Source organism: Nesoenas mayeri (genome assembly GCF_963082525.1).
Source record: "Nesoenas mayeri genome assembly, chromosome: 7".
NCBI lineage: Eukaryota > Metazoa > Chordata > Aves > Columbiformes > Columbidae > Nesoenas > Nesoenas mayeri.
The window spans coordinates 18,789,130-18,815,533 of NC_137551.1; the positions used below are offsets into that span (position 1 = coordinate 18,789,130).

A 26,404-nucleotide genomic window follows, 5' to 3' on the forward strand; every position below is an offset into this window, starting at 1 on the left:
GCAATGTGGCAGCAGGCTTGGTCTACCGCTTACAGTAACCCAAAATGAGATGAGCAAAATAGGGGTGACTTTTCTGTTTTTTACATGTATATCTGGCAGTTAACAAACCCTCCAAGGTCACTGTCATCCTCAGTACTTTTCACCTGCTGCTGTGCCAGACCAGCCATCACCTTTACCCAGCCTGTTGAAGCTTTTTCTGCTTCTCCCACAGACATGGATGATACAGACCTTGTTAGACCATGCCTCCATGCAGGGAGCTGTACTAGATTTCCTAATCTCTTTTTACTCTTACATTTTTATGACTTAATCCTTCCTAACAATTTGTCCTGCTTAATATCTACAACCCCAGCAGGACACCGCTGGACTCCTCACTAGGTAACTTAGTTTCTGTGTACAATCTGGCAGAGAATGCACAAGAAAGTCTTTGCCCAGACTGGGAATATTTCATCTTCTACCTACAGCACACTTGCACAACTCATTTTTCTGTTTTCCACAGACCAGCAGTGCCAAGAGAGCTTGGCTGACTGAAAGAAATGTCCAGTAGCTTAAATGCACCACAAATCTGAGATAAATCAACCACACTTGCAACCTGGCTGAAGAACAGGTGCCTAAATTGTTTGCAGAAACTAGAGGCAGCCTGAGGTGGTAGGTGAGGGGCCAGCAAGCAGAAAGCAGCGGGCTGCAGCACTGCTGGGAAGAAAGCAGTTTCTCCTGCCCTTCTAGAAGAAGAAAATTAAAATCCAGTTTTGCTAAAAGAAATCCGATTTGTTCAGCTGGAACCAAAATAAAAGACAATATATTAAGAGAAAGAGAGGGTGCACAAAGCATGCCAAGAGCCAGATCAAACCTGTACTGTTTGCAGCTCCTTTGCAGCACTAGCAGAGGATAGAGATGTGTAACCTGAGAAAACAGCAGGAAGCAGACTCCATTCAGTACCCATACTTCCCACAAGGCAGGGTGGGACTAGGAGAAGCAGTAATATATCAGACCTCAAAATTTGTCTCCTACTAGATGGAACTTAGGGTTGAAGGCATTTATTGCTGTGCATGTCCTGTCCTGCCCCCCTCCCTTTTTTTTAAAAAAAAAAAAGCCCAGATACTCTGAACCACCAAAGAGTGACAATCGGATACCTCACTAAATAAAGCTTCAGTGCTTGCTTCCAAATCACAAACCACGAGGGGCCTCTTGTCTGAAAAAGGAAAGCTAGGCAAAGCAGCTAAGCAGCCCACTGGTGAACCAGGACACATGCAGCGGGTCTAGAAATACACACCACCCTCTTACTGAGTCCCTCTAAGACCTCAAAGCTGCTTGAGAGGCAGCTGACTTCTAAAACATTTTAATACCACCTGTCTTCTAGCTTTTTATCTGCAAACATTACTCTGGGACCAGGTGAGTTACCCACCTGAAAGCAAAGGAGGAAAAAATAAAATAAAAATTCTGTCTATCCCAAGGTACATCAAGCTTCATTTTCAGACCATGCTTACCTAGAATTTAAGCCTAAAACCCAACTAATGCCAATAGCAATTGCACATGTCTGAAAAATTGCAGTTTGAGAACACAAAATGTTCCTACATGGGAAGCTGGATGGGATGGAGCTTGCAACATTTCCCTTTTTTCCAAAGTGGAAAAGTTCCTATTAAAATCAAAACCTCCCACCTTCAGAGGAGTTCCAAGCCAGGCTAATTTTTCCTCTCCAGACCCATGTTCACTGGATCTTCTCTTCCTTCCATGGCTGCTGTTCACGCAGGGGAACACCTCTATGAATGAAGCTACAACCCCTGCTTCCATCAGCACCACTAGGGGTAAAGGAGCCCCCTGTGAGCGCTGAGGACTTTCCCAGGTTCTCCTATTTTTCTGATTCAGCAGAGAATAACTTGATTGTACACATAATGATCTGGTCTCACGTGGACTGAACCTCAGCAAGACTTCTTCTGACATGTCTTACTATAAAAGAAAGGCCATTTCAGAGCTGCGACACAACCAGGGGAAAAAAGTATCATAAATTACATTTTCAGAAAATTATTACAATTTCTCCTCCCCTGCCCATGCCTTGAAACGTCTCGCTTTCATACTCTCATTCAGTGTATGTGCTACTCACATGCCACAGCTTACAGACTGGATTTCAACAGAGGCTCCAATGAGGCATCAAAAACACCCTAGAAGTGCAGATAACATGAAACACTCGTCACTGTTCAGAGCTTTGGATCTGGTAAAGTCTGTCATATTGTGACCATCAGAGAAGCTTCTGGAAGAACAGGACAAGTCAAACTCGATGTTACACACAGCTTTTTAACTTCCTCATTAACCAGTGGTCAACAAGTTTTTAGCATAGGAAAAAAAAAAATGCTTTATTGCACTGGATTTTCTAACCACAGAGAAAGTGATGATTTTATTAAAACAGGTTCTGCTGGGAAAACACATTCAGAATGCAGAACAGATGTTTCCCAGAGCTGGTGGAGAGTCTATAGCAAAAACCTTTCATAAACCCCAGGGCCCTGGAGATCTGAGCAAATGATCTGAGATAGATCCTTCAGCATTTCCTGTCAGTGCAATAGCTGAAGTTCCCTCCGTTTACTTAAAGAAAAATAAATTTAAAAGGAGAAGAATTCTGAACTCAAAATTCCCTGCAGGAATCTGTTTTTCATAGCCGAGTAAACTGACTAGCTGCAATAACTCAAGAGAGTCCCAGGGTCCAGAGGCTCGACAAGCAGATGTGTCCTCTCCACATCAGCTCTGCAAATGCTTGTGCAGGGTGAGGACATCAGCCTCCCAGGAAAGTTCATAAGAAGAGGAAGGTGAACTCAACTAAGCAAATGCAGAGCTGTCACAAATATGAGCTGCATTCTGAGCCCTTCTGCTGGCTACCCATGTTTGGAGAAGCACAGCAGGCATTGCAGAAGCGTAGGCAGCAGCATTCCCCAACACCCTGCTTTCTCCATGGGCATTCCCTGCTGTTCTGGAAGTGGTAGCATCGCTTTTATACTGTGACACATCTTTTTGAAGAAAGAATTGCAAGAGATGGGACAACCTGACCCAACCTTTCAAGTGAGAGTCAAGGCTTAAGGGAACAATGTTCTCTGGAGACAAGGAAGGACTGAGAAGACTGGAAGAGGCCTTTTCCTGCAGGCTGTAACAACCACCTCTGTTCCCTGGGGTAAAAAGACAGACAGATAAGAGAGAAAAGAAAGAAAATAATTACCTACAACTTGTTCCATGTCACCAATTTCTCGCAGTTAGAGAGTCCTGCAGGTCCTTGGCTTACAGTGCTTTTACTGAGGCAAGTGAAAATTAAAAGCTAAAGTGAGTACACGAGTACTTTGTTCATGTGCATCTCTGCTCTGTGGCCCAGTCCCCACACACAGTGTGCAACTTTTCCCCTCCCAGCACATCAAAGCAGTAATGTGCAGCACCAATTATCCCCCCACCCCATTGCACTTCATTTCTTGTCAGTCTGATGGATCAAGATCTACTCCTAACAGGTGTCTGCCTCTCCATCACATTCCTCTCCACTCACAATAAGCCTCCTCCTTCTCTGTCTTTCCTTTGAAAGGAAAGAAAAACAGAAGTGAACTTGCAGGTGATAAGTAAACAGTAAGAGCTGGCTTAGCTGGCTTGGGTTTGCCCATTACTGTTCTAACAGGCAGTACAAGCCCCCCGGTCCCCCTCTGCTACATCCCTTTCCCTCTGACCTGCACAGTCTAATCGCTTCAGCCTCGGGCTGCTATGGGCACAGCCAGGCACAGCTTGCTGCCCGCAGCATCCCTGTCCTGTTCAGCTGTGGGCTGCCTGTCAGAGCCCAGGGCTCTCTGCAGCCTGCCCCAACCACTCCTCCCAACGAGCCCTCCTAATCCTTTTGTTTTCACCCTACCTTGTTTATACTGGATAAAAATTAACTCAAAATGAAAACGCTACACTGGAAGCTAAATTATGTTTGAATGCAATTAAAACTCCTGCCACAAAGAGTGTGTGGTGCTAGCACAGAGACCTTTCTGCCAGATTGCTTTCTGCCTGGACATTCAGATGCTCCCCATTCTGGAGCTTCTTGGAGATTTTTGGTGACTTCTTGCCCCTGGGAGCCTGTGCCATGTTTAATAGGTAGCTGAGAATACTAAGTAGATGTAGCATAGACACTGCGTCCACTTGATCATCAACCAGCTCCACCACAGCTTGTTTAAAGGACACCCCAAACGGATTGCCAACAGAAGAGAAACTGAGGTATGAAGTAGGGCAAGTGGGGCTTAAAAAGCTTTGAGAGTGAAAGCCAAACATGACCACTGCCAAGTAGCCTTATGCCACCTCCAGCCCCATGGTCAAACAGATGTTGGAATCATTTGCAGCCATTACAGACACAGCGGGGGAGCTGGACAAGCAGCCGAGGAGCTTTCCCCAGTGCAGCGAGCTGCTGGCAGAGAGGCTGCCCCATCCAACCCAGAGGCAGCTGCAGTTCAATGGGCAAGTCAGGTCTCAAACCCACTCTCTGCCACAAACCGACTCCAGGATTCAGCAACACCATCAACTGCAAAAAGGGGGCTAATCCCCTCCTCAGCACAGCTTCATGCATCTCACACTATCTGCTCTGCTCTAGGAAGTGGAACAGCAAGATAATCCGAATATTTCCTTTTGCCTCTGATCTTTGCCCCGGAGAAACTTGTTACCATTTCCCCAGGGGTGTCCAAGTCACCATCTGGCCTCAGAATTACAGCAGTAAACACAGTCCAGCATTTTAGCCTAAAACTAATTTGCTTTCTTTCCCCACTTCACAGCTGAATAAATACTTTGTCCTTGCCATTTGAAAAGGGGAGCCACAGCGAAGGTTTTTTTGTCCACTGTAGCTACAAACACCAGCTCTTCTTTCCAAATTAGGCCTGAACAAGCAGCTCAGAGTGAACACATTTATTCCACAAATGTAACCCCTTTCTGTTCACAATCAACCATGAGCAGTTTACAACTTCTTCTAATTTATTTGTTGTTTGCTATTATCCATCAAGCCATTTTGCCTACCAGTTGTTTCTTGGACCTGTCAGCTATTTCACTGAACGGGGTAAGCAACTTCTATTTTGTGGGCACAGCAACATCCCCATTCGAAAGGAAAGAGCCCAAGGGTCAAGGCATCCAAGCCAGTCTCATGGAGTGACTTTCCTGCAATGACTGCTTCCAGAGCTTATTAGAGTATGCTTCCATACTCTTTCTTTGACCATTTCTGTCATTTGCTAAAACACTCTCAGAAACGTCAAGGCAGCCTGTGCAGTTGAGGGAAATTCAATTTTTCATTTGAGCAAGTGTTCAAGGAAATTAGGCATTTGTCCAGCTCTGAAACAAATGCATGATTTAGGCCATTCTGTGGTTATTGTCTAAGCACTGTCGAATTTTACAATTAGGGTAATGGATTTAACTTCCAATGTCATTTCCATATGGATAAACTGATCTCCTCAAGTACATTTGCCCATGTGTTCCCCACATCACAGTTAATTAATATAAAGCTATTTAATAACCTCCACTTAAACACAATAGACTATTCAGACTCTTCTGGCATCAATAAAAGGAACAGCCTCCCAGTGTGTTATACCAGCTGTAGACAAGAGCAAAAGAAAATTTAATTAAGAGCGATCAAGAGCAAGACAGATGCCAACAGAAATCAGATGTTATAAATGCTCTACAAGGTGACTACCCCAGCTCTGTAAAGGGTTAATAATGCTACCTAGCACCAACTTCCAGGTGCCTGAGATGTGCCCAAAAGAGAACTTATGGGATGGGGAAAGCAGTGGAGCTGGGAGCCAACGACAAGCAAAGTCAAGCAGGGATCAGCAGGGATGCAGCATCATCTGTGCAGTGATACTGCTGCAGTGATGCCCAAAGCTGATGGTGGTACCACATCGAATAGGAAGGAGCTATAGAAACAGGCTGCTTAGAAGCAGCTTCAACTGTGGCATCAATGTATATAGTTTCTGCAGATGTCTTTGGGTGCTTAAAGAAAGTTAATTGCTCATTAACAAAATCTAAGTTGATTGATTTCTGATGTGCAGTGTTTGACAAGACTGATACCAAGTTACTGCCTTCCTGGCTGATTTCTGAAAGCAGCATATAAATTGGACTCACAGGATAAACACCACCAAAGTTTCCAATCAGAATGAATAATCAGCAGAGTTGGAAATAGCTGGGGATTTTCGTTACAGTGCAGAAAGCTTTATTGCTTGTGTGGTTTAATTTGAGCAACACAGCAAAGCTCATAAAATCACTAAAAGAAAAACTACGTAAGGCTGAATATTGGCAGCACAGCAGAAATAAAACCACTTATTTTGACAGGCGAGAGGCCACCATCCAGAAAACTTGATTTCAGGGAACAGTGCATTTGCAAAATAAACTTTGTGGTGCATGTGACCAGCTGCCATCAGGAACCACAATGAGGAAAAAATACATCTTACACCCTGGCAAACACAGAGCAAGTAACAGGGCTCTATCATTTAGGCTGTGCCCTGACCAGGACCACATGGTATCTTCACCTATTCCTTGGGACTCTCTGTGCACAGCCCAACCTTTATCACAAGCAAAGGGGAAAGGGGAGGGACTTTATTTCTCTTGCAGGGAGTGAGGCATTTCTCTGCTTTGTCACAAGCCAAGTTTGGAACACCACAGCCCACCGTGTGAAGGAACACTGTAAGCCCCACTGGTCCCAACTGGTTTTGAAGTAACATGTCATACTGGAAAGAACCTAGTCCAAAGAAAATCAGAGCCTGCATACCTTGTGATGGGACAGGTGGAGTAAAGACTCCAGCACCTCTTGTTGCTAGTCAGGCACATCACGGAGCAGCAGCTCACTGCCCGGGGAGGCTGTGGACTGCTCTCCCATAACATCTGATGTCGACTCAAATGTTATCTAGCACCCAAGCACCACATTCTCACCCCCATCATACTTCAAGGTCACATAGGGAATGTACAAAACACAGCAAAAGTAGGAACAAAACACGCATTGGGAAACAGGGATAATGGTAAGAGCATTTGTCAGCATGTGAGACAGCTCGCTATAGGTATCACCTAAGGCAGAGGTCTGAGGAGGCAAGTAAGGAAAACAACTAACTAACTCCCTTTGGTGATTATAGGAAGAGAGATACAGCCAAACACAACAAAGCCTCTTTGGGTAGGGGGCAAGGTGAAACTGGCTCCTGAGGGAGGAGAATACAGCCCTCTGGGCAATGGGAAATCAGCTACGGGTGACCCAAGGATGAGTGGGAATATCCAAAGCAGGAGAGCTGAATGTGTAACACATATATGGAGTGATAAAAATCAGAACATACATACATACACACCTCACGCATACAAGGGCAGGAGCAAAGAAACCACCACACTGAACAGCCAAGGGAATTCCTCCTTACTGGAAGCAAGCAGCGCAGAAAGGGCAAAACAGCCCAGCCAAAACCACAAAGCTGGCCTGTGCTGTGCTTTTGGAAGTCTGAGATGCAAAGCACTCCAGAGCAGAATCCACGCCTTGTGCTGAGCTGCAGCTCACTGGACCGGCCAGCACATGTGCCATGCAGCACAGCCCCGGGGCTCCAGACCCGAAGTCTGTGCAATCACCACACACACGCTGTCTGACAGATCAGCCCAGTAGCAGGGGCAAGATGAGAACAGGCAGACATGCCGGACAAGGCACATTCCCTGCTCCTGACTGCCGCGCTGTCCTGACTCGAAGCTGCTTCAACCTTGCAAAGGAGATCTGTCCTCTTTGCACATACACGCGTCCTATGCTTTGGTACCTTGACTTGATCCCCTTCTATCCTCTCCTCCTGTCAGGCACCAGACTGGCAGACTGTTCCTGTGACTAGCAAAAGTGCATCCCCAAGATCAGCAACTGGAGAGAAAAATCCCTCTCAACATTTTCCAAAAAGGACTTCAAATTGGCACTCAGGAATTGAAAAAGAAAAGCATTTGCAATGACAATATCAACCCTAAAGATCAGCATTTGCTAGCAGGACAGCCTTAGCTACAGGGCAAATTGGAAGGTTCATCAGCAATAGCCAAGGGTCATGCAGTTTCTAGGCAATTATTTTTATGCTGGAGAAAATCAGGCAGTTCTGAGAAGGTTGCAATAGGATTGCAAGACTCTGGGCTGGAAGGAAAAAAAAACCCAACACATTATCTGCTTTTCTGCAAAAATAAAACCACTGGCTTACTGTACAGCAATGTGGAACTACGGAAAGAGGGTAATTCCAAACACCAGTGTGAACAAGAGCACCCTCAGATCTAGAGAACTCACCCAGTTCTTCCAAAAGGGAGCTCCTGCCTTGCCTTAGCAAACTACAGAACTACAGGAAATTCATTCTGTTGTCTGCTCTGGTAAAATGCTCAACTGAATGGACTCAAAGATAAACACTGGGGCTAGTTGTAGGAAAAATCATTTGGCACAGCTAAACAAACCTCAGCAACACGCCAAGCACCAGGCGTTTGGCACCTACCTTTCCACAGAGCAGACTGAGTCTCCTCTTCCTATTAAGAGACTGCATAGACTGCAAAGAGACATCCCTAAAGTGCACGCCACGTGTTGTGGAAAACTGAAAGGAGGTGTGCAAAAGGATGGACAGAGCCCTCAGACAGATCTCTTGGAACAAAGATGTTCCTCTACCCACACAAGAGGAAGCAACCTTCACTAAAGATTTCCCACTGGAAGAGCAAACGTCTGTAGAGAGTTCACAGATGTGGGTTATGTTACAGCACATACATAGTTATTTGCATTACTCCTGGCTGGTTACAACCAACACAGCTCAGACTGAGTTAGCACAACCCATAGATATGCTCTGAGCCTAAATGAATTAGATGTTGGGCCCCAGGCAGCACTGAATCCAGTAATGCTGAAGTCCTCCTTTTCTGCTCTGAACCAAACATGAATTATAAGGGGAAAACAACTCTGAGCTTGGCATGCATGTGTCAAGTCAGCTGAATTCAACAGTCTCTCCCTCAAATCCATAAATTACATCTTCCCTGAAACCTCAGTTAGTTATGCTCTAAAATCCTTGGATTTTGCATTCTTCTGGAAGTTGATTTTGTACTAACTTAAATTGCACTAGAAACGTAACAATAGCATCAGAGACGACTTGGAAGTAATGTGCAGCACTGCTACTGGGCACAGCCCCTAGACTGAGCAGCCTCTCCCAGAGCCCTGCCTGTGAGTGCTTCCAGCACCTCCAGTGCTCCAGGGGAGAAGAAATCTTATTCTCCACCCTGGCTGAACAGCACAACTCTTGGCAGGAGAGCTGCACTCCAGCAACCTGTCCTGCGAGCGATCCCCATGTCACGCGTGAATCAATGCCATTTCTCAGGACTGTAACCAGAGAACAGGGAAACCTGTTCCAGGTGTTGACAGCCCACCATAGGCAGTGAATGAAAAGCTGCTAAGTAGCTTGAAAAGCACTGTAGCCATACCCCCCTCCCCCGCCCCCCCCCCGCCCCACACCATACAGACTTTCAGGTGTGCAGTCACACAGGACTGCACATTCTTCTGCTCCCTTCCAGATCTCTTCAAGGTTTGCCTCCACAGCCCAAAGCCCTTTACACACATTGCATTTAAATCTGTGATTCCTGGGTTGTCATGCTACAGGGGGAAAAAAAAAAAAAAAGCTTTGAGCCAGTCCTGAAACACAGAGATTCCCATGAAACCAGGTGATCATGGCACCCCAAAGCAAGAAAAAGCAAAGCAGCCTTCTGCAGATGTGGACCTTGTGCAGATCTGGTGGAGCAGCTGCCTGCATTTTCACAGCATGCTCAAGAATAGTGGAGCTAGTGTGTGCCAACAAACCAACTCCCTGCTCTTATTAAGAGAAAGTTTAATGCAGAACTCCTGTCTGCCTTGTCTGCCAGAGAATAACTTGCATAAATTTGCTGTCAGAGCCTCCAGCCATTCATGGCAGCCTCTGTCTTCCCTCAGATTTCAGGAGAAATGCTGGGATCAAACATATCCCTGTTCCAGCTGCACTGTTATCTGAAGTATTGCTCACTGTAGCTAGCAAAGATGCTCTGTAAATCCTTCCTGCCACTCACTTGTGGCAGAGTGAAAGCCTCATCAAGGCCTTTAAGCCATGAGCCTAAAAACTTCTCAGGATCAGAGGCAAAAATCCCAACCCTGTTTTGACTGTTGTGGAAAAGCATTCTTGGCGGCAGCGGGATGCAGTCGCTGGCCCGGCACGAGCGAGGGCGGCCGGACTCCTGCTTCTGCTGGTGCCAGACCCAGGAGAGACAAACTTGCCTTCCTCACCCACAGAGGTGCCTTTCAGGACTAGAAACTGCCTCTGTGATACAAAAGTCAGGAAAAGAGAAAAATCAGAAAAGTCTTCTTAATCCCTAAACTGCCAGAAAAGATTTAAACCTGTTAGGATTAATTAAATAGGCACAGCCTTCTCATAGGCATGGCAAGAAAAGGAAAGGTCTTCTTCCTCCATGGTGAATGCTTCAGCAGATAAAGCAATAAAACAGTCACCTTGCAGCAGCAGGCTCTCTTGGGTCCAAAAGAGAGGGGACAACCTGCCTGTGGGTTTGCTTGTTTCCCCACATGTCAAAGATATCTGGGGGTTCTCAGCAGCACAGGAATCTTCTTTGACTCAAGTTTCTTCTAAACAAAAATTATATTGTAAAAGCAAATATTTTCACTAAAGTTTAAAAAAAAAAATAATCACACCCCACCAACTATGAGAAACTTTTCAAAACTAATTTATTTGAAAAAAATCTTTCATCAAAGTGATTAGGAGCTGGTGAAGCATGGGCTTGCTGAGGACAGCACTCACTGGCAGATCTCCAGGTACCTAATGCTTTTAATTATGTTTTGAACCATTACTGTATCTCTATGGGGCCAAATCCTGAGGCTATCCGCTTCAACACCATTGCATGAGAACAACCAATTTTCATAGCAAACATAGCATCTAAACTTAATCCCACAGAAATGGAGACGGGGAAGCAGCAAACTTAAGCACTTAAATGGAAAGTAACACTTTAATTTTAACAACATCCCTTACTGGTTTTCTCCTGTTCTAGCTCCAAAACACTTTTGGGGGAGAAGGAAATTTCTTGTTTGGCAGATTCTTATTACAGATAGTAATAGCAAGATGAATAGATGATGTGGAGGGCATAGTTTGGCCTGCAGATTCTCTAATAATCAACAAACAAAAAGAACACAAGCAATTCTTTGAGCTTAGGACCTAAGTTTCAAAGAAGGGCAGCTAATAGGAGAAAAAAAAAACAACTTTTTTTCTGGTTTGGAAAACTAGAACAACATTTACCTCAACTCAAAGAGGGGTCAAACTGTGCAACTGTAAACAGTTCTTTTACCAGATCACTGACAAGAGTAAAACTGAGCTTCAGGTAGAACAAAGCTGAGGTTGAAAGACCTGTGTAAAGGAGCACACAAGTCATATAACTGGAATTATTTAAAACTGGGTTTGAGGAAAGCACCATGGAATTAATCTTCAGGCAAATCCTGAAAGGGTCCAGATGAGAAATGAACTATAGTTTGCAGTCCTGAGCCCTCTTAGAAGAGCACATCTGCTGGCATTCACTCAGAGTTCATCTGCACTGTTTGCAAATACTCTCTGCTATCTTAGAGCTCAGAGTTTTAACGAAGTCACCTGAGATCAACAGGCAGACACCTAAAAACTACTTGGATTAAATGGGCTAGACTTAGCTGTAGACTGCCATCATGCCTGCTTTTCCCTCAACACAGCCTGAAGAAAACCCTACTGCTGTAAACATATCAGAGAATGATGTCTGCACACAAGATGGTATTGCAAAGCCTTCTGCAGTTTTCAGCTGCTCAGTCTGTGCTCTTTCTGACAAATCCTTGGAATGGAAGCTTCTTTGGAGCAAAGAAGACAGCTCATATAAATAAGGACTATGAGGTCATATTCTGCACTCCAAAAAGCTTTAAGTAGATAACACAAGTGATGCAATTCCCTACGTAATGCAAATCCTTTATGTGACCAATCACACAAAATAATCCTGACACACTGGACAGAGACATCCAGACAAAGCTGAAGAGGGACATAATTGCTGGTGCTCTGAAGCAAGGTACCAAGCTGGGTACCAAGGAGACAGCTACCCCTAACTGTAAACCCCCCATAAACAATCTTCCACAGCATCACCAGAAAGCTCTGAGGGAAAGAACCATGACCCTGCTCTGTGACTTCACCAGGAGGACAATACTATTCAGTCTGTTGCTTTACATCACACATAGTGGGAATGAAACAGTAGCTCAAAATATTGCTGAGAAAATGCTTGGAAACAATGAACTTCAAGGCATCCATTCTCCCAGAAGCTAAAACAAGGGCACTGCTGATTCAGCAAAATAAAAGACATCCCACTCTCAAATACACTCCCAAACTCTGAGGGTCTAAAGAGTGATTATAGTGTTTCTGCAAGGAGGAAATTAATGCAGAAATCAAGCCTGAAGTAGGTCCACAATGTGAAATTAAGCTCAGCACAGAGACCTGTGGCAGAATCCAGGCGGTCCACAGATCAGATTCCCTGCCCCTCTCTTAGAGAAGGGCATCACTACCTTTCTAGAGCAAGACTGGAAGAAGATGAGAAGAATTAAGAATGGGAAACCTTGAAACATCTGGCAGTCTCAGCCCTCACGAACCAAGGCAGAGCTTTTACTAAAACAGGTCACCTTCAGCTGAATACAGTGAAGAACGATGTCCACTGCCATAGGAACATGGGAACGTTATTCTTTCTCCAGGGCCTGACAGCTGCAGATGCTCCACACAAGCTAATAGGGTGTAAGCCTATAAACAGCCCAACAGTGTCAAATGGCACAATTTTCACCCCTCCTCCCAGCCAAACAGCATTTTCTGGGGACAAGAAAACAACACATGTGAAGAAGAATGCCTGGCCTAATAGCATGTTCAGAACTGCAGCTCCCAGATACGAAGAGCCTGCGTGTCTGTATATACGTATTAAGTACTTCCTCCACTATACAACTAATCCGATTAACAGCTTTAGGGAACTCTGAAATGTTATAATTCAAGGGGTCCCATTCATAAAAGGTCTTAGGCTGTTTCTGTACAGAGGTTGCATTCTTCCCACTGGAAATAAAAAAAGCAGAGAGCAGGAGTTTCTCCCAGGGAAGAATGGGTCCCAATCCCCACCATGCTGAAGTAGACCACCCTCTTACAATTCACATGAGTGTCAAGCAAGCCCCACAAGAGCAGAACCAGCCCCTCGTGCCCCTGCAGAGAGCCCCTGGCAGGGCAGCGCAGAGGTCCCTCTGTGCAGGCTCTGCAGAACAGGGGCTACCCACTGGTCAGATGGCACTGCCAGGGGCTGAAAGCCAGGGGGCAAATGAAGCCTGACAGAGATGAGAACAGGGCCAAGCAAGTGATGTGATATCACCCACCATTCACCTAAAGCAAAGCAATGTATGGTGCACTGCCTTTGCCTCGGTCAGTAAAAGCTGCAAGGAAGAGACTAGTCCAGCCATACAACACGAGCCATGGTTGTAAGAGACCAGTGCTTGCACTACATGATAGAAATGCATGTTATAAAACACAATTCATTTGCCAGATGACACAGGTCTGGTACCAGTGCCAAGTGAAAAGAAATGTGCTAGATATGGCAACTAAAAAAAGCCACCAGAGCAGACTAAATACAGTCAAATACCACCTGGCTTTGTTTCCTCCAGTAGTCTCCTCATTTGACTTCAGGAACTAACAAAGGGATGCAGAACAGATGAACGCTGCCTGTCTCACTTAGTCCTCATTTTCTAATTTACCTTCTCCTCTGAAGGCAACCTACTCCTAATCATCTGTCACAGCTCAAAACGTGATATCAACGGGCTAAGCCAAACAACGGCACAGGATAGTTGCACTTCTAGGGAGCAATCTAATCTGAAGAACTGGACAGCCCTCCTCTGCCCAGAATGTCAGCATTTCCATGAGCTTAATCAGTTACATTGACAACAAAATCATGCCTTTGTGTTGGATGTGTAATCTTTCACACTCATGCCAACAGGAAGCTGGAGCACTCATCCCCAGAACATGATCTATACAATGCTAAGATGCTCTGAAAGCAAAGGTAGGCAGTCACAAGGATACAGAACCAGCCACCAGTCCTTACAAACGATACAATATGAGCTGAGATGCACAGGGGTCAGGTGAACATGCAGTTTCAGTGATTCCTGGCTCTACCCAACTTTTCAACCTCTCAGAGCTCAGACTTCCAGCAATTTCTCTCTTGCAGCATAAAGTGGAGAAGAGGCAACAACTCTGCAGAGAAGCCGCTAAACCTACTGCAGGGGGTTTTGGAGACTGTTAGAGCTGGAGTCCAGAGAGAGCTCCTGGGTTAAGAAACAACTCTGGTCTGGCACAAGACCGAGCATGCACAAGAGCAGTGCAAGGGGGCAACATAAGTATGTGTTACACCATCTATTATTTGCTTTATAGAAAAATCAACACAATTGTTAACTTATTTCAATTATAACATCACTTCAAGAGTAGTCTGTATGCAAGACTGCAGTGGGTTTTACCTAGGTAAAGAGCTGAAAAAATGCATTATTCCATTAAGACTGTACATTGCAATAAAAGTGTGGGACAACAATAAAAGTCAAAACTAATGCCAAACCAAGTGTCCCTATTTCTAACACATTTACTTCCAAATTTGCAGAAAGGCAGTTCCTTGCAGAAAGAGACCAGTGTTGTAAATTTGAAAATCTTCTCCCTCAGACAAGATAGAATTGGCTACATCAAATTGCAATTCAGTTCTTGTTTAACAAAGTTCAGAGTTGGATCCCACCCTCGGTGACATAACTGAGCTCTGCATGCACCTCCCTGCCTGCAGGAACAGGCACCACAGGTGAGAGGGAACTCCTTCCTCTCCAAGGATAAAAGGAGGGGAAAGAGGCATCACCATGTTGGGGCTGCCCTTACCTGAAGTGTGTCTTGCGTTTCCATCTGAGTGTTTTGTTAAGTCAACAGTTCTGTCTATTTGAAACAGCTTCAGATCATCTTCATCTAAAGCGATATCTCCCCAAAAGGCAGCTGGAGAGAAACAAACTGCAATTAGTTTAGTTTTTATTTTGGAAGGGAAGTACAGTTCCTATGCGCCCCATATCACACCTAAAAGGTGATTACTCCATGGACCAGAAAAAGGTAATACACAGTAGTAGTTTTCAAAGTACAGAGTGGACATCAGTGAAGGCCCAGCAACAGCATTTAAATTAAGCCACTGTGCAGATGTACCAAAAGGAGCTGATTAGCTGGGATTCCTCGTGTTACAGGTATGTGTTTCAGGTTACATTGTTAAAGGTCTGGCTCTCAAACAGGCGCTAAGATGGTGGCATTCACCCTTCATTAAAGCCTACAAGGAGGACAATCACTGGCATTTCCCTAGTCTGAAGGAACTAGTGAAGTTGCAGCTCAGATCCTGGGATGTTGCAATCACATAATTCCCAGGCCAACAATTTGCACAGGACAGGAGGACAGTGGTGAAGGACTCGTGCTCAGCTGCAGACATCTCAAGGCTGCAGTTGTCACCCTGCAGGACCTCTCATACACGGGGTTAGCACTCAGACACACTGCACTGCCTTAAAGCCAAGCTGAGAGCCAGCCTACCAGTTCCACTTTGGTAGAGAAACGATAATTATTTATCCTCTTGTGGATCAGTTACCCATATATAAGTTTGCAGATTTTTAAAATTTTGTAAACATCCTTGAGATTCAGCCAGAAGCCATGAAAATAAGGTAAACAAACTGATACCTCCACATTCACAGCTCAGAGAAACAGACTGGAAATCATCTGAGTGGAACAAATTATACCCTGGGAGTATCCTGACTGAGTTGACGCTGAAGTGCGCAGTTACCATTCTGGGAATGCGAACAAAATAAACACAGGCAATGAAGCACTTGACCAAGCAGAACAGATCTTTCAGAGATAACAATCAGGTTATGAACAGAAGTGCTAAAACTCATAAAAGAAGCCTGCATAAGTTGACAAAAATAATAAAAAAAAAAATAAAACCAAGCAAATTAATCAGTGGTACAGTTTAACAAGAGCAATATTGATTCACAGTCTGCAACAGTGACCAGATTTGATGGAATAATTTTTCTTCTCTTGTTAAGTCAACAACATCTATATTACTAAGGGTGGAAAAACATCCCATTGCTACACTAGCAACATCACTGATCAAAGCATGTTAGGCCTGAGAAACCAATGCATGTTACCAATCATTTCACTTCTACTGCCAAGACCAAATAAAATATGGACCCTTGCCTGAATACCAGAAACTCGCAATCCAGTCTGTGGCAACTGAATTACAAAAGGTTAACTCAGAGAGTACTTCCTGATGTAACATGGCCCTGGTTCTGATGCAGCACTTGCCTCCTCTTATTCTGCATCTCAGATAGTACAACAGCATTTGCCAGTGTCACTGTTCTGGAAGACGGGAATGGCAAGAAGCCTTTGCCTGCTACTGGGCAAATCCTGGCTACCACAAACCAACCCAGCCAAGAGCTGCTATGAGCTGCAGAGCCCTGGCCTGAGTAGAGGGAACTCACATGCATCTCCCTTTCCCTGGAACAAAGCTGTCCCCGCCTGGTTACTTGGCCACAGCATAGTAATGGGAGAAAGTCCCAAAGGAGGCTGGGTCTGTCTTTTTGATTGGGTCTCCTTAGCAGTGGTACTAAACCCTAGAGTACAGAAGCATGGCAACAGCTCCAGAAGAGACCACTGTTAGTGCAGACAAACCTATACACAGGCTGACATCAACTGTAACTAGGACAGAGCCTCTGTTTGCTACACAAACACAGAACTCTCCCCAACTTCTTGGCAATCCAAGCACTCATGATCAACAGAGAAGAACCTAAAATACTGCCAGATCCCCCACCAGTTAACAAGTCTACCAGCATGGCCAAACATCCAAAGCTGATTGGGAATGGCCAGTGAAAGAAAGCGGAGACATATGCTCTTATAACTGCAATTTGAAGAAAAGACTTTTTTTTTGTCCAGATAAATTATTTGCTCAAGACAACGGTGCAGTCAAGGGGCAGATATGCAAACAGCATCCCACACCATTCTATTCCCTCCCCAGCCACATTTGATAGGTCGCTATTACACTGGCTAATTTGATATCCATTCCCTATCCTCCTGCCAAACCTATCATTCTACTTCAGCCCTAAACTATTTACTACCACCCTGGGCTCTCGGTGGCTCCCCTGTGTTAGTACGACACAGTTTGTTTCGTGGGCTAAGGCAGCCCGTGCCAAAGCACAGCTTTCAGAGCAGGCCTGCAGCACGGATTTACATCAATGGAATTGTTACATTTTCCTTCCCAATGGAAGGCAGCAGTTTTCTCCCAGCCCTAGCAAAGGAATCTCTTTCTGTTACAAAGCCATACATCATCCTGAAAGATGGCCCACTACAAAAGCTGCATTTCCCTAGCATTTATTACCAGCTCTCTGCAGTCCCAGTGTGCTCCAGGGGAACCATGATTTATCACAGCCCCAAACCAGCTGAACAACTTCCTCGCTGGAAGTCCCGGCTGAGAATGCTGTGCTGCAACTTCTCCTGTGCTGTCAAAAGCTCCTTCCTAAAGGCATGCAAGCCTGAAAGACGCTTGCTTCCACCCCAAGGGAGTCATCCCACAGGAAAGCCCAAGTACTTTATTTTAAAGGGTCACAAGTTCAGAGACTGCTGGCAAACGAAGCATCTCAAAGCATCCCTTCTGATTTCCTTTACCAATGTCTCCTTTTTAATTTAATGTGGGAGAATTTCCAAAAAAGAAAACAAAAACAAACAAAAAAAATTTCAAGTCTCCCAACAGCAGGCTAACAAACTGGAAAAGCAGTATTTCTCTTGGCAGAGAGCTCTGCAGCATACAGCCAGGTGCACACTCTTAACACTCAGTACAACAACGTGCCAGCTTTTCTTTAAGATGCATTAATCCTTTTGGATAGTAAGAACAGAGCAGCACTTATTAATGTTGATGGAACAAATATGAGAGTTTGCTTCCATGCTGGAAGATCATAAGGCACCAGCTTCTCTAGTTGTAGAGTTGATTTTGCCCTATCCAAAAAGTAAAGGGAAAATCAATGTCCCACCTTAGGAACATGAGCTGCTGGCAAGGAGTGCTGGGCATACGCAGACAATAATGAGTGCCACCTCCTGGCAAACAACATTATGACTATTTATGCATTGGTAAAAACACGCCAGTTATTTTTGATCATTTGCTGATGCTTCCGAACCTGACAGGTCTGAGCACTAGGAGATTTAATTGTCAACACCGGCCACAGTTTCATTAGGGGTAACACTGCAGTCTAACCACAGATAAATAAAATCAACAGATCAAGGTGTGTTCCCAGCACCTCCATATTCCTTTCTTCGCTGGAAGACAGGTCTGCTGCTGTTGTTGAGCCACCCGCTGGCACAAGAACCAGCAGAACAGAATTCTGAAGTATGCTAAGAAAGATTCATACCTCAAAATAAAAACTCAACACATTCCTTTGGACAAACTAACAACTGTGCCACAGTGAAGAGCAAGGCCTCAAAACAAGGTAGAAACCTGTGAAAGGAGAGAAAATAACGCAAACCAACATTTTGGAAATAGGGCCACAACCTGAGCACCGCACACTCAAGCCAAAGGAGAACGGGAAACAAGTGGCAGTAACGAGTAAAAGAAAAGCATCAAGACCACCATATTCAGCCATTATGTTTTCACCTGGATCAGTTTGTTTCTCCTCATAAGGAACAATCAAAGTTTCCTACCGGCCAGCTTCGTGGATAAGCTGCTCAAAGGCTCTGGCAGTAAACCCTTCCATGCAGCAAGGGTGTCTGGAGCCAGAGCTGGCATCAGCGGCGTTTCCCAGCAATTCAGTTTTCAGTGAGCGGGAGCTCCCCTGCCCAGGGAGCATATTTCATTTCAGAAATGAGTCTCAGTTTGTGGGGGAACGTCTAAGACAGTCCACTTCTAAATGGCAACGAATATTTCAAAACTGTCTAGATCTCCTGGGAATCAGAGTCTGGATCCCAGTTCAGACTTCTGCAGAAACCTGAACTGCCTAAATTATCACATGCAGTGCTCCCACAGCACCCTCTCTTGGGAAGTTATCTGCAGGAGACTGGATTAGGACAGAAATTCTGACTGATGTTCAATTAATTTATTTTCCTGGAAGGTGACAATGAAGGAACAAAGAAATACTTTGGGCTTGAGTTTGTCCAAAGCTGCAAACATGCATGTGAGCCTACACAATGACCAGATATAAGGAATGATACATGCTCTCCCTTGGCTGAATGCCACGTTATTTTAACCAAGAACTGATCAATTCAGTGCCATCAATTATAGCACTTGCCATAATTAAGTTAGGAGAAACATATTTTTCTTGACTATATTTTCATTTTAACATTCATAACTCTCCTGCTGCTGGTTGCTTCCTCACTCAAGGTCTTCGTCTCTTCCACATCGACATGGCAGTCACTCTAGTCCAACAACCTATGAATCCATTCCCATTACAATGAGCAGTGCAGAAGGGCACATGTGAACACAGAGCTGGGAATCCGTGCCACAGGCAGCAAAGCAGCTCCCTCTACGGGCTCTTAAATGGTTAAACACCTGCCTCTTCACAAGAAAGCTCTGCACGGGGATGGCTGCTGCCCAGTACTTCAGACCACCTTACAGGGTTGAGAATGCTGCTCAATGTGGGTGCAAAACCCAAGGGACTGGATTAACCCCTCCTGTTTTCACACAAAGTTCACTGAGCTATGTGAGCTTCATAACTTTTTTGCTCTCTCTGCTTTCTGCTCTAACTGATGGCACATGTCCCATGGCAATGCTGATCAAGATTGGGCTTTGGCTGTGCAGCTCTGAATTGTTCTCCCTGCAAGCTGTACACAGTCTGCAGAGTGCCTCTTGGCCACATTTTACATGCAGGCAGACAACAGACTTTAGGAAGAAGCTATCACAGACACACAAACATATGTAGTTTGATCTCTACCCCCCAGACAGACATGCACAAAGCCACACCACAGGCAGTTAAATTCACTTGGAGACCTCACTTCTGTGCAAGTGACACCAAGCTCTGCAACTCACTTGGCTGTCCATCTGCCCAGGCGACCCTGGCCCCCTCCTGCTGCTTGAGGGACACAAGTACCTTTCCCAGCTCCTGTCCAACTCCACCATGGCCACAGATGCTCCACTCTGCTGAGGGGGCGCTTTGACTTCAGCACCTTCTTTTCTCACAAAGCAGGAAGAGGTTTCAGATCCAGCTTGGTCCCAAGTGCAAGCAGCACATCCCTACTCTGTATCACCACTTCAAAGGGAGATTCTTCCCCTCAACTTCTGCCAGCTCAGCATTTCTTCCCTCCACCCCAATGTTTAGCTCTCAACTACATACTACCCCATCCCATCCTTGCTTGGGCATCTCTCCATTTTCGATTGCTTAGTGCTTGAGCAAGCAATCTGTACATAAGGTAGACAAGACAGAAGAAAAAAAAATCTTTTACTGCACTGAGCTAGTGGACTATGAAGCAACAGTCTCTGTTTAGAGCACCCAGGGATGATGAGAAAGCATGTATTTTGTGTCATTGGCTACCTACATCCATAAGCTGAGCAGTTAACACTTTCCTAGCCTGTAGAAGAGAGTGCAGAGAAATTGCTTTTTTAAACAGGGCTAGTGTTGATAAGTCTGTTGGTTCTCCAAGTTAAACAAAGTTAAGAGCCACATAGAGAAAGAGCCAATGGTGACTCAGAACAGACAGACCTCTTATCTTCTCTTTAAGCCAATAGCCTGGCAAGATGTCCTTGCCAAAAACAAATCAAAACCCTTGGTTTGATGACTTCATGTAATTTAACCAACTCAGCCACTGTTTCTTCTGTCCTAGGTGGTTTAAGAAGTGCCAAACCCAGCATTTGCACTAAACTGCGATCACTTTATCCTCTTCTTGGTCCAATCAATTACCATTGATTTCAGAAACATGTAGTCCTGGCCTTGCATCAAGAGAGTGTTATATACACTTTTTAAACAATAAAGTTATTTTCTGCAGTATCCCACAGCCAGGTGCAATTAGTCATCACAGCAATAATGCTCAACAAAAAGAAGTCGGGCATGGCCACGGTGTTCATATTGCCAATAAAGACTGGAGCTACTGTATCCAATTAATCCAAAGCTTCACCCTGCTCCACGTCTCCCAGCCCTGCACTATTAAGCATATTCAGGAATTTATTACGGAAATCAGCAGAAGAAACAAACTTCCAAGATTGCCAGACCTCGGACTGCTGGGCAGCCAGGAGAGTTTTCCCCTTATAAGAGCATGGCATGTAGAAACTGCCTCTTGCATTGCCCTCTTAGAGAGAACTGCAGCTCCTTTTCAGAAGGACGAGCAGAAAGCTTCATATTCAGCCAGATTTAAGGGAAGCTCTACCATAAACCAAGGTATGATCTTCAAGGGAAAATTTGGGAAGAAATGCTATAGTCACTGACAGGTAGAACCTGGCAAGTTGAGCTGCATCTCAGCTTAGAGGAGTTAGCTTCTGAAACTCCATCATAAAGGCAAAGCCCTGGTGTCTCCAAAGCTTACCCCAGAGAGGGAAAGTAACACACAACAGCCTCGAAAAGCAGCTGGTGCAAGCAGGAAAAGCCTCTCACAAATACAGTGCTGATCAGGTGCAACTTTTCATGAAAAGTACAGAAGGGACACAGATGGCAGCTGGATCGTGATGCAGGGAAAGAGGAGCCACACACAATTCTCTCTGTTTGACAGTTAGCAAATGGTCCAGACAAGCCCTGGCCTCCTATAGCTTTTGTCACACCCTGCTCAAAAGTTATTCTGACTAAATAAAGACAGCAGAGACAAGAGACCTGGGCACCAGCTATCTCCATCCCCTGCCAACACCACCTTGCAGTGCACACAGTTCTCAACCTTACTACAAGCGGCAACCAGGAAACAAAACTGCCAACAGATAAAATCATTTTGTGGTCTGATCCTAAGTGATAGGACCCATAAATAGCACGGTGGCACTCCTTAACAGAGGCGGTACCTTCTCCAAGAGCCTATGAAGTGTCCCTCTTCAGCTCAGCCTGCAAGGCAGCAACAAATGGCTTGGAAATCCAGCATCGCTTCAGCTGCCATTTAAGAGCAGGAGATGGCAAAGTTCTGGGTAATGAAATCCAAGAATGCCTTTGTCAATTAATTATGGAGAAAGCTGTACGACAAAAGCCCTGTCTCACACCCTCCATCATTTTTGCTGCTCAATATAACTTTAATTAATCTTTCCTTTGGCAATTTGAAGGAAGGGTGAGCACGCTGCAAACACCCACTGAGTATTAAGTTGATTTCCTGCTTTGTAGTCCTCTTTCCCTCCCTGTTGGCCCAGCTATGATTTGTGGCCCTTCGCTCGGAGGCATTTTTCCATGCTAATGCAATTCAAAGCCCCAAGCAACAATCACATTCAGAGAAGTAACACTTTACACAGCTGCTGGCTTCAGCCCAGCCTCTGCCAGCACAGAGCAGATCCTCTCCTACCCCCTTTTCTCCCCATCACCACAAGAATTCAAATCAACCACCTTATCTCCATACCTGCAGCACTTTTGTCTAAAGAACTAGCAACATTTTTGTCCTAAGTAACTAAGCAATCAGATCTCCATAGTTTCCTGCTTGTCCATCTTCATCACCAAATCGTGCAAACATGATGAACTGGCTAAGGTATGAGGCTGGTGTTGTACTCCAGATATCTGGACCTAAAACCTGAAGGTAGGAACTCCAAGTGCAGTTGAACTCCCCAATAACTCCAGCTGCCCTCAGAGAGAGACACCACTCCACCTTGGGCTCCTGGGGCTGAAGGCAAGGTCTTCAGTGGCAAGCACATCTCAGTGCACACGCCAAGTCTGGGGTAGGCAGCAAAATAAGGACAACTAAGTGTAGCCCAGCTGTGCAGCAGTGGAACAAGCTCTTTTCAAAGGATCTTCGCCTCCACTTGTGGAAAACACAGGCCCTGATTTTCAGCAGTCAACCTTTTAAGGCTGGGGAAGATAAGGATCACCCTCTCACCCTGTGCCACCTCAAGGACAGGCACAGGGACTGGCTGCCAACAGTTTCTGTCTCAGGCATTCAGGTCCTTCTTCAACACTACTTTCTTGGTACCACGGGTTAGGAGACCTTGACCTAACACATAGCGTCCCCCTCAGCAGCTGTCACACCGGAGAGATTTTCTGAGCCTTCTGGCCACCAGCTTCAGTCTTCTGGGAGGAGACAATCAAGGTCAGACCTTCTCCTCAGGTAATTCCCATACCATGTGACTTGCTCTGGATTTATTCCTCAAAATTAAGTTGAGAAGGAACAACCTTAGAGATGGCAGAAGAAAATTTAAGACAAACTGCTCTAACCCTAAACGTGATTTGGAACAGCTCAGTAGCTAAGCACTGTCCCCCCACTGAGGACATTCCACCAGCCATGCTCACAACACAGAGTGAACCATTAGATCTCATTTGACTTACCACTTGGGGAGGGATGTTTTTCCTTCAGGTGACAGCTTCCTTTGCAAAATCCACCCCTTTTCCCTGACACACTAGCCGTCAAAACATCACTGTTCTCACCCCAAGCAATGCAGCAGGGGAATTCATTGCCACCTGCCCACCCACAGAAAAAAAATTCACTCATCACAAAAATGAACAGGAGCAGAGCCATTATCTGAGCTGCATCTCCAAAGAGGAAGGTAGCAACTCTGGCCTGCTTGGAGCAAACTTTAAGGCAGGCTCACAATTTAAAACCACATGGTCCTGGATGAAAGGGGGTTGCTAACGATATATCATGTCTACTCAAGGGCCAGACAAGGAAAGCAAACACAGGCTCATTTTGCTCATTGTTCTTTACCCACCAGCACCAGGAAAGAAATGTTGCAGCACTGTTGGAAAAGAGAAAAGAAATGGACAGTGGGCAGGAAAGAAATGGGAGCTATTTACAGACGATAGCTAATTTGTGCTGTTTACAGACTTCCCCTCTGAGAACTCAGGGATGGGAGGGTGGCAGGGGGGTGGTTTCAGCCATTAAAAATACAACGTGAGAATCCATTAGTTTTCCATAGAAACAATGTCGTCATAGAAGCGAGACAAATCTGATCAGTCATGCAAATGTGCTGATGTTAAATTCTCAGGCCTGGGTGGGGAATCTGGGTTGCCAAAAACACAACAATGAAGAGATCAGAATGAGATTGTCAGCCAGAGTGGCTACAGCACCGAATGGCGTGTGATGTGACCAAGGGCACCCCCAGACTACAGTGGGGTTTGTGCCCAAAGCCAGGCCTAGGCGCTCAGCAGAAAAAGCAAAATAAAATGCCCTCCATGTGTGAGATCTCAAGAACTGGGCAAATGCCACAGTCCTGCCCTGCAAACCAGCAAGAACCTCCACAGACCACTGAGCTCCCTCCAAGGAATAAAAGGGTCAGCACCCCACAGGACTGGGGCCCTTACAAGCTGCAAAATCACAGCACCAAGGAAAAGCAGGAGGTGATAGCAGAGGGAACAGGTGAGTGTGCCTCGTAGCACTACACAGCAAAACAGTAAGCAACACAAGTTTAGGAGAGGTTGGCTGCACAAAGCACCAGCTCTGTCCCAGGCACATGCTGAGCCGTGATGCCACCTGAAACATGGCACCGATGTTAATAAGGGGCAAAAAATACAAAAATGCATTTTTTTCCCTGCCCAACCAAAAAAAAAAACCCCAAACAAAACACAACAAAAAAGGATCAGCAGATTTTATCTCCTTTCCTCCCTCTTCCCTCTAAAAATCAAACTTCACAAACACTCCCCAGAGGGAGATGCTACTCACAAAAAATTACAGCGGCACTCTGAGCAAGAGGAGGGGAAATCACTCACCGTGGCAGCAGAGCGCAGCCCTTCCGTGTGAGGAATCCAGCCACCGTCCTGGACTGGCCTCACCACCAGAACTTAGGAGTTAAAAATAACCTTGGAAAATGGAGCGCTCCACCCCCAGCAGCATGCAAAACATTACCAGAGTGACGCCTGTGACAAGGATGCTTCCGGGTAAACCTCACCGTGGGCAAAAACAGTTCAAGGAAACATATGAACAAAATTAATAAAAAGGAGAGGTCAAAACACATCCCAAGAGAAATTTCACTCAGGCTTGTCCATAAGCCAAAACGTCAGTATTTGTCATCACAAACAGCTGTTTGGTTCACCTGTTAAGTTTGAAAACAGGTTGGTTTTACATGTGAAGCATTTGATGCTTCCAGCAAAGGGAATCCCCTCTGCACAGGGGCTGCCTGTGCTGGTGGGGTGGCTGCTGGTGCCCACAAGCCCGTGGAAGGGCTGAGCCCATCAGTGTCCAAGAAAGGAGACTCGTACCTGCACTGTGCACCTCAGGGAAACTCCCCTTACCACCAGCTTGCCGAGAAACAGGCATTTGCCAAGTAACTCACCGTGGTCACAGAAACCTTGGTTCAGGGAGACAACTAGACCCACCTAAACCACCCCATACCGCTTCTAGTCATTCCCAGTTTTAAACTCCTACAGGAAAGCCTGAAAAATAAACAGTGATTGCCTTTCTTCATTATTTGTACAGAGCAAACAGGATCTACTGCTTTCCCTTCTGTATCTCATAAACCTTGTCAGCAGCCTGCTCAAATACCTCTCTAGATGTGCACCTTTAGAGACACAAGGCAGAGGATCCACACAGCCAGCCAGCCTGCCCCAGCAGACACTTCCTCAGGTCTGCTTTGCAAGGGGAACCATTACAAGACCGTCAGCAGCACACTCATATCTGAATGCTGCACTTTGCAGATGGCCCTGTGTGACACACACACACACACACATGTCACAGTGCTGCCCTAACAGGAGAGATTCCTGCCATGGTCTTCCTTCCTGTAGCTCCTTCTGATGTCCCAGAACTTCTGCCTTCCCAGTCTGTCCCATCAGCAATGCTCCCAGAGCTCTGTTTTCACCACTTTTCTGAACCCCACTGCCATAAGCTCTGTTGTTGTCTTTCAGTGTTACTTTCCCACACCAGCTAAACTCAGTCACCCAAGCATCCACACCAACCATCACTGCAGTCTCAGAAACTCCCACCTTGGTCTATCCCATCACAGCTGGCACATATAAAGTCAACACTCTAAATATTCAAGGCCATTTTTATTGTCCCAGCCATACACATCACAGTGAGCACCTAGGGCTGTACAGCAGCACAACTCTCCCAGCATACAGAGCTCTACAAGAATTTAAATTTCAGAGGCTGCCAAAGCTCCAGCTATAGAGGCATCAGTTTCAGATGCAATTTCTCCCCATATAAAATTGCTCTCAAGAATCAAACCCTAGAGCCACAGCAGTCACAAAGTTCTGCTTTCTTCAACAAGATCTCTTTACTCTCTATTTACTAAGATTGCTCAGAAAGGTGTAGAATTGTGGTCTGATCAGACCTCAGAGCTTTAAACT

General features: G+C 45.4%; 1 protein-coding gene across 1 annotated transcript in view; it reads right to left on the reverse strand.

Annotated features, from left to right (window-relative positions):
- The window catches only part of TLL2 (tolloid like 2), a gene marked incomplete at its 3' end in the record, with an annotated part of 89,386 nt that overhangs the window by 42,418 nt on the left and 20,564 nt on the right, over window positions 1–26,404 (reverse strand). The window contains exon 2 of the mRNA XM_080347682.1: window positions 14,901–15,011. Coding sequence (XP_080203808.1) covers window positions 14,901–15,011 — 111 coding nt within the window. The remainder of the gene's footprint in view (window positions 1–14,900; window positions 15,012–26,404) is intronic.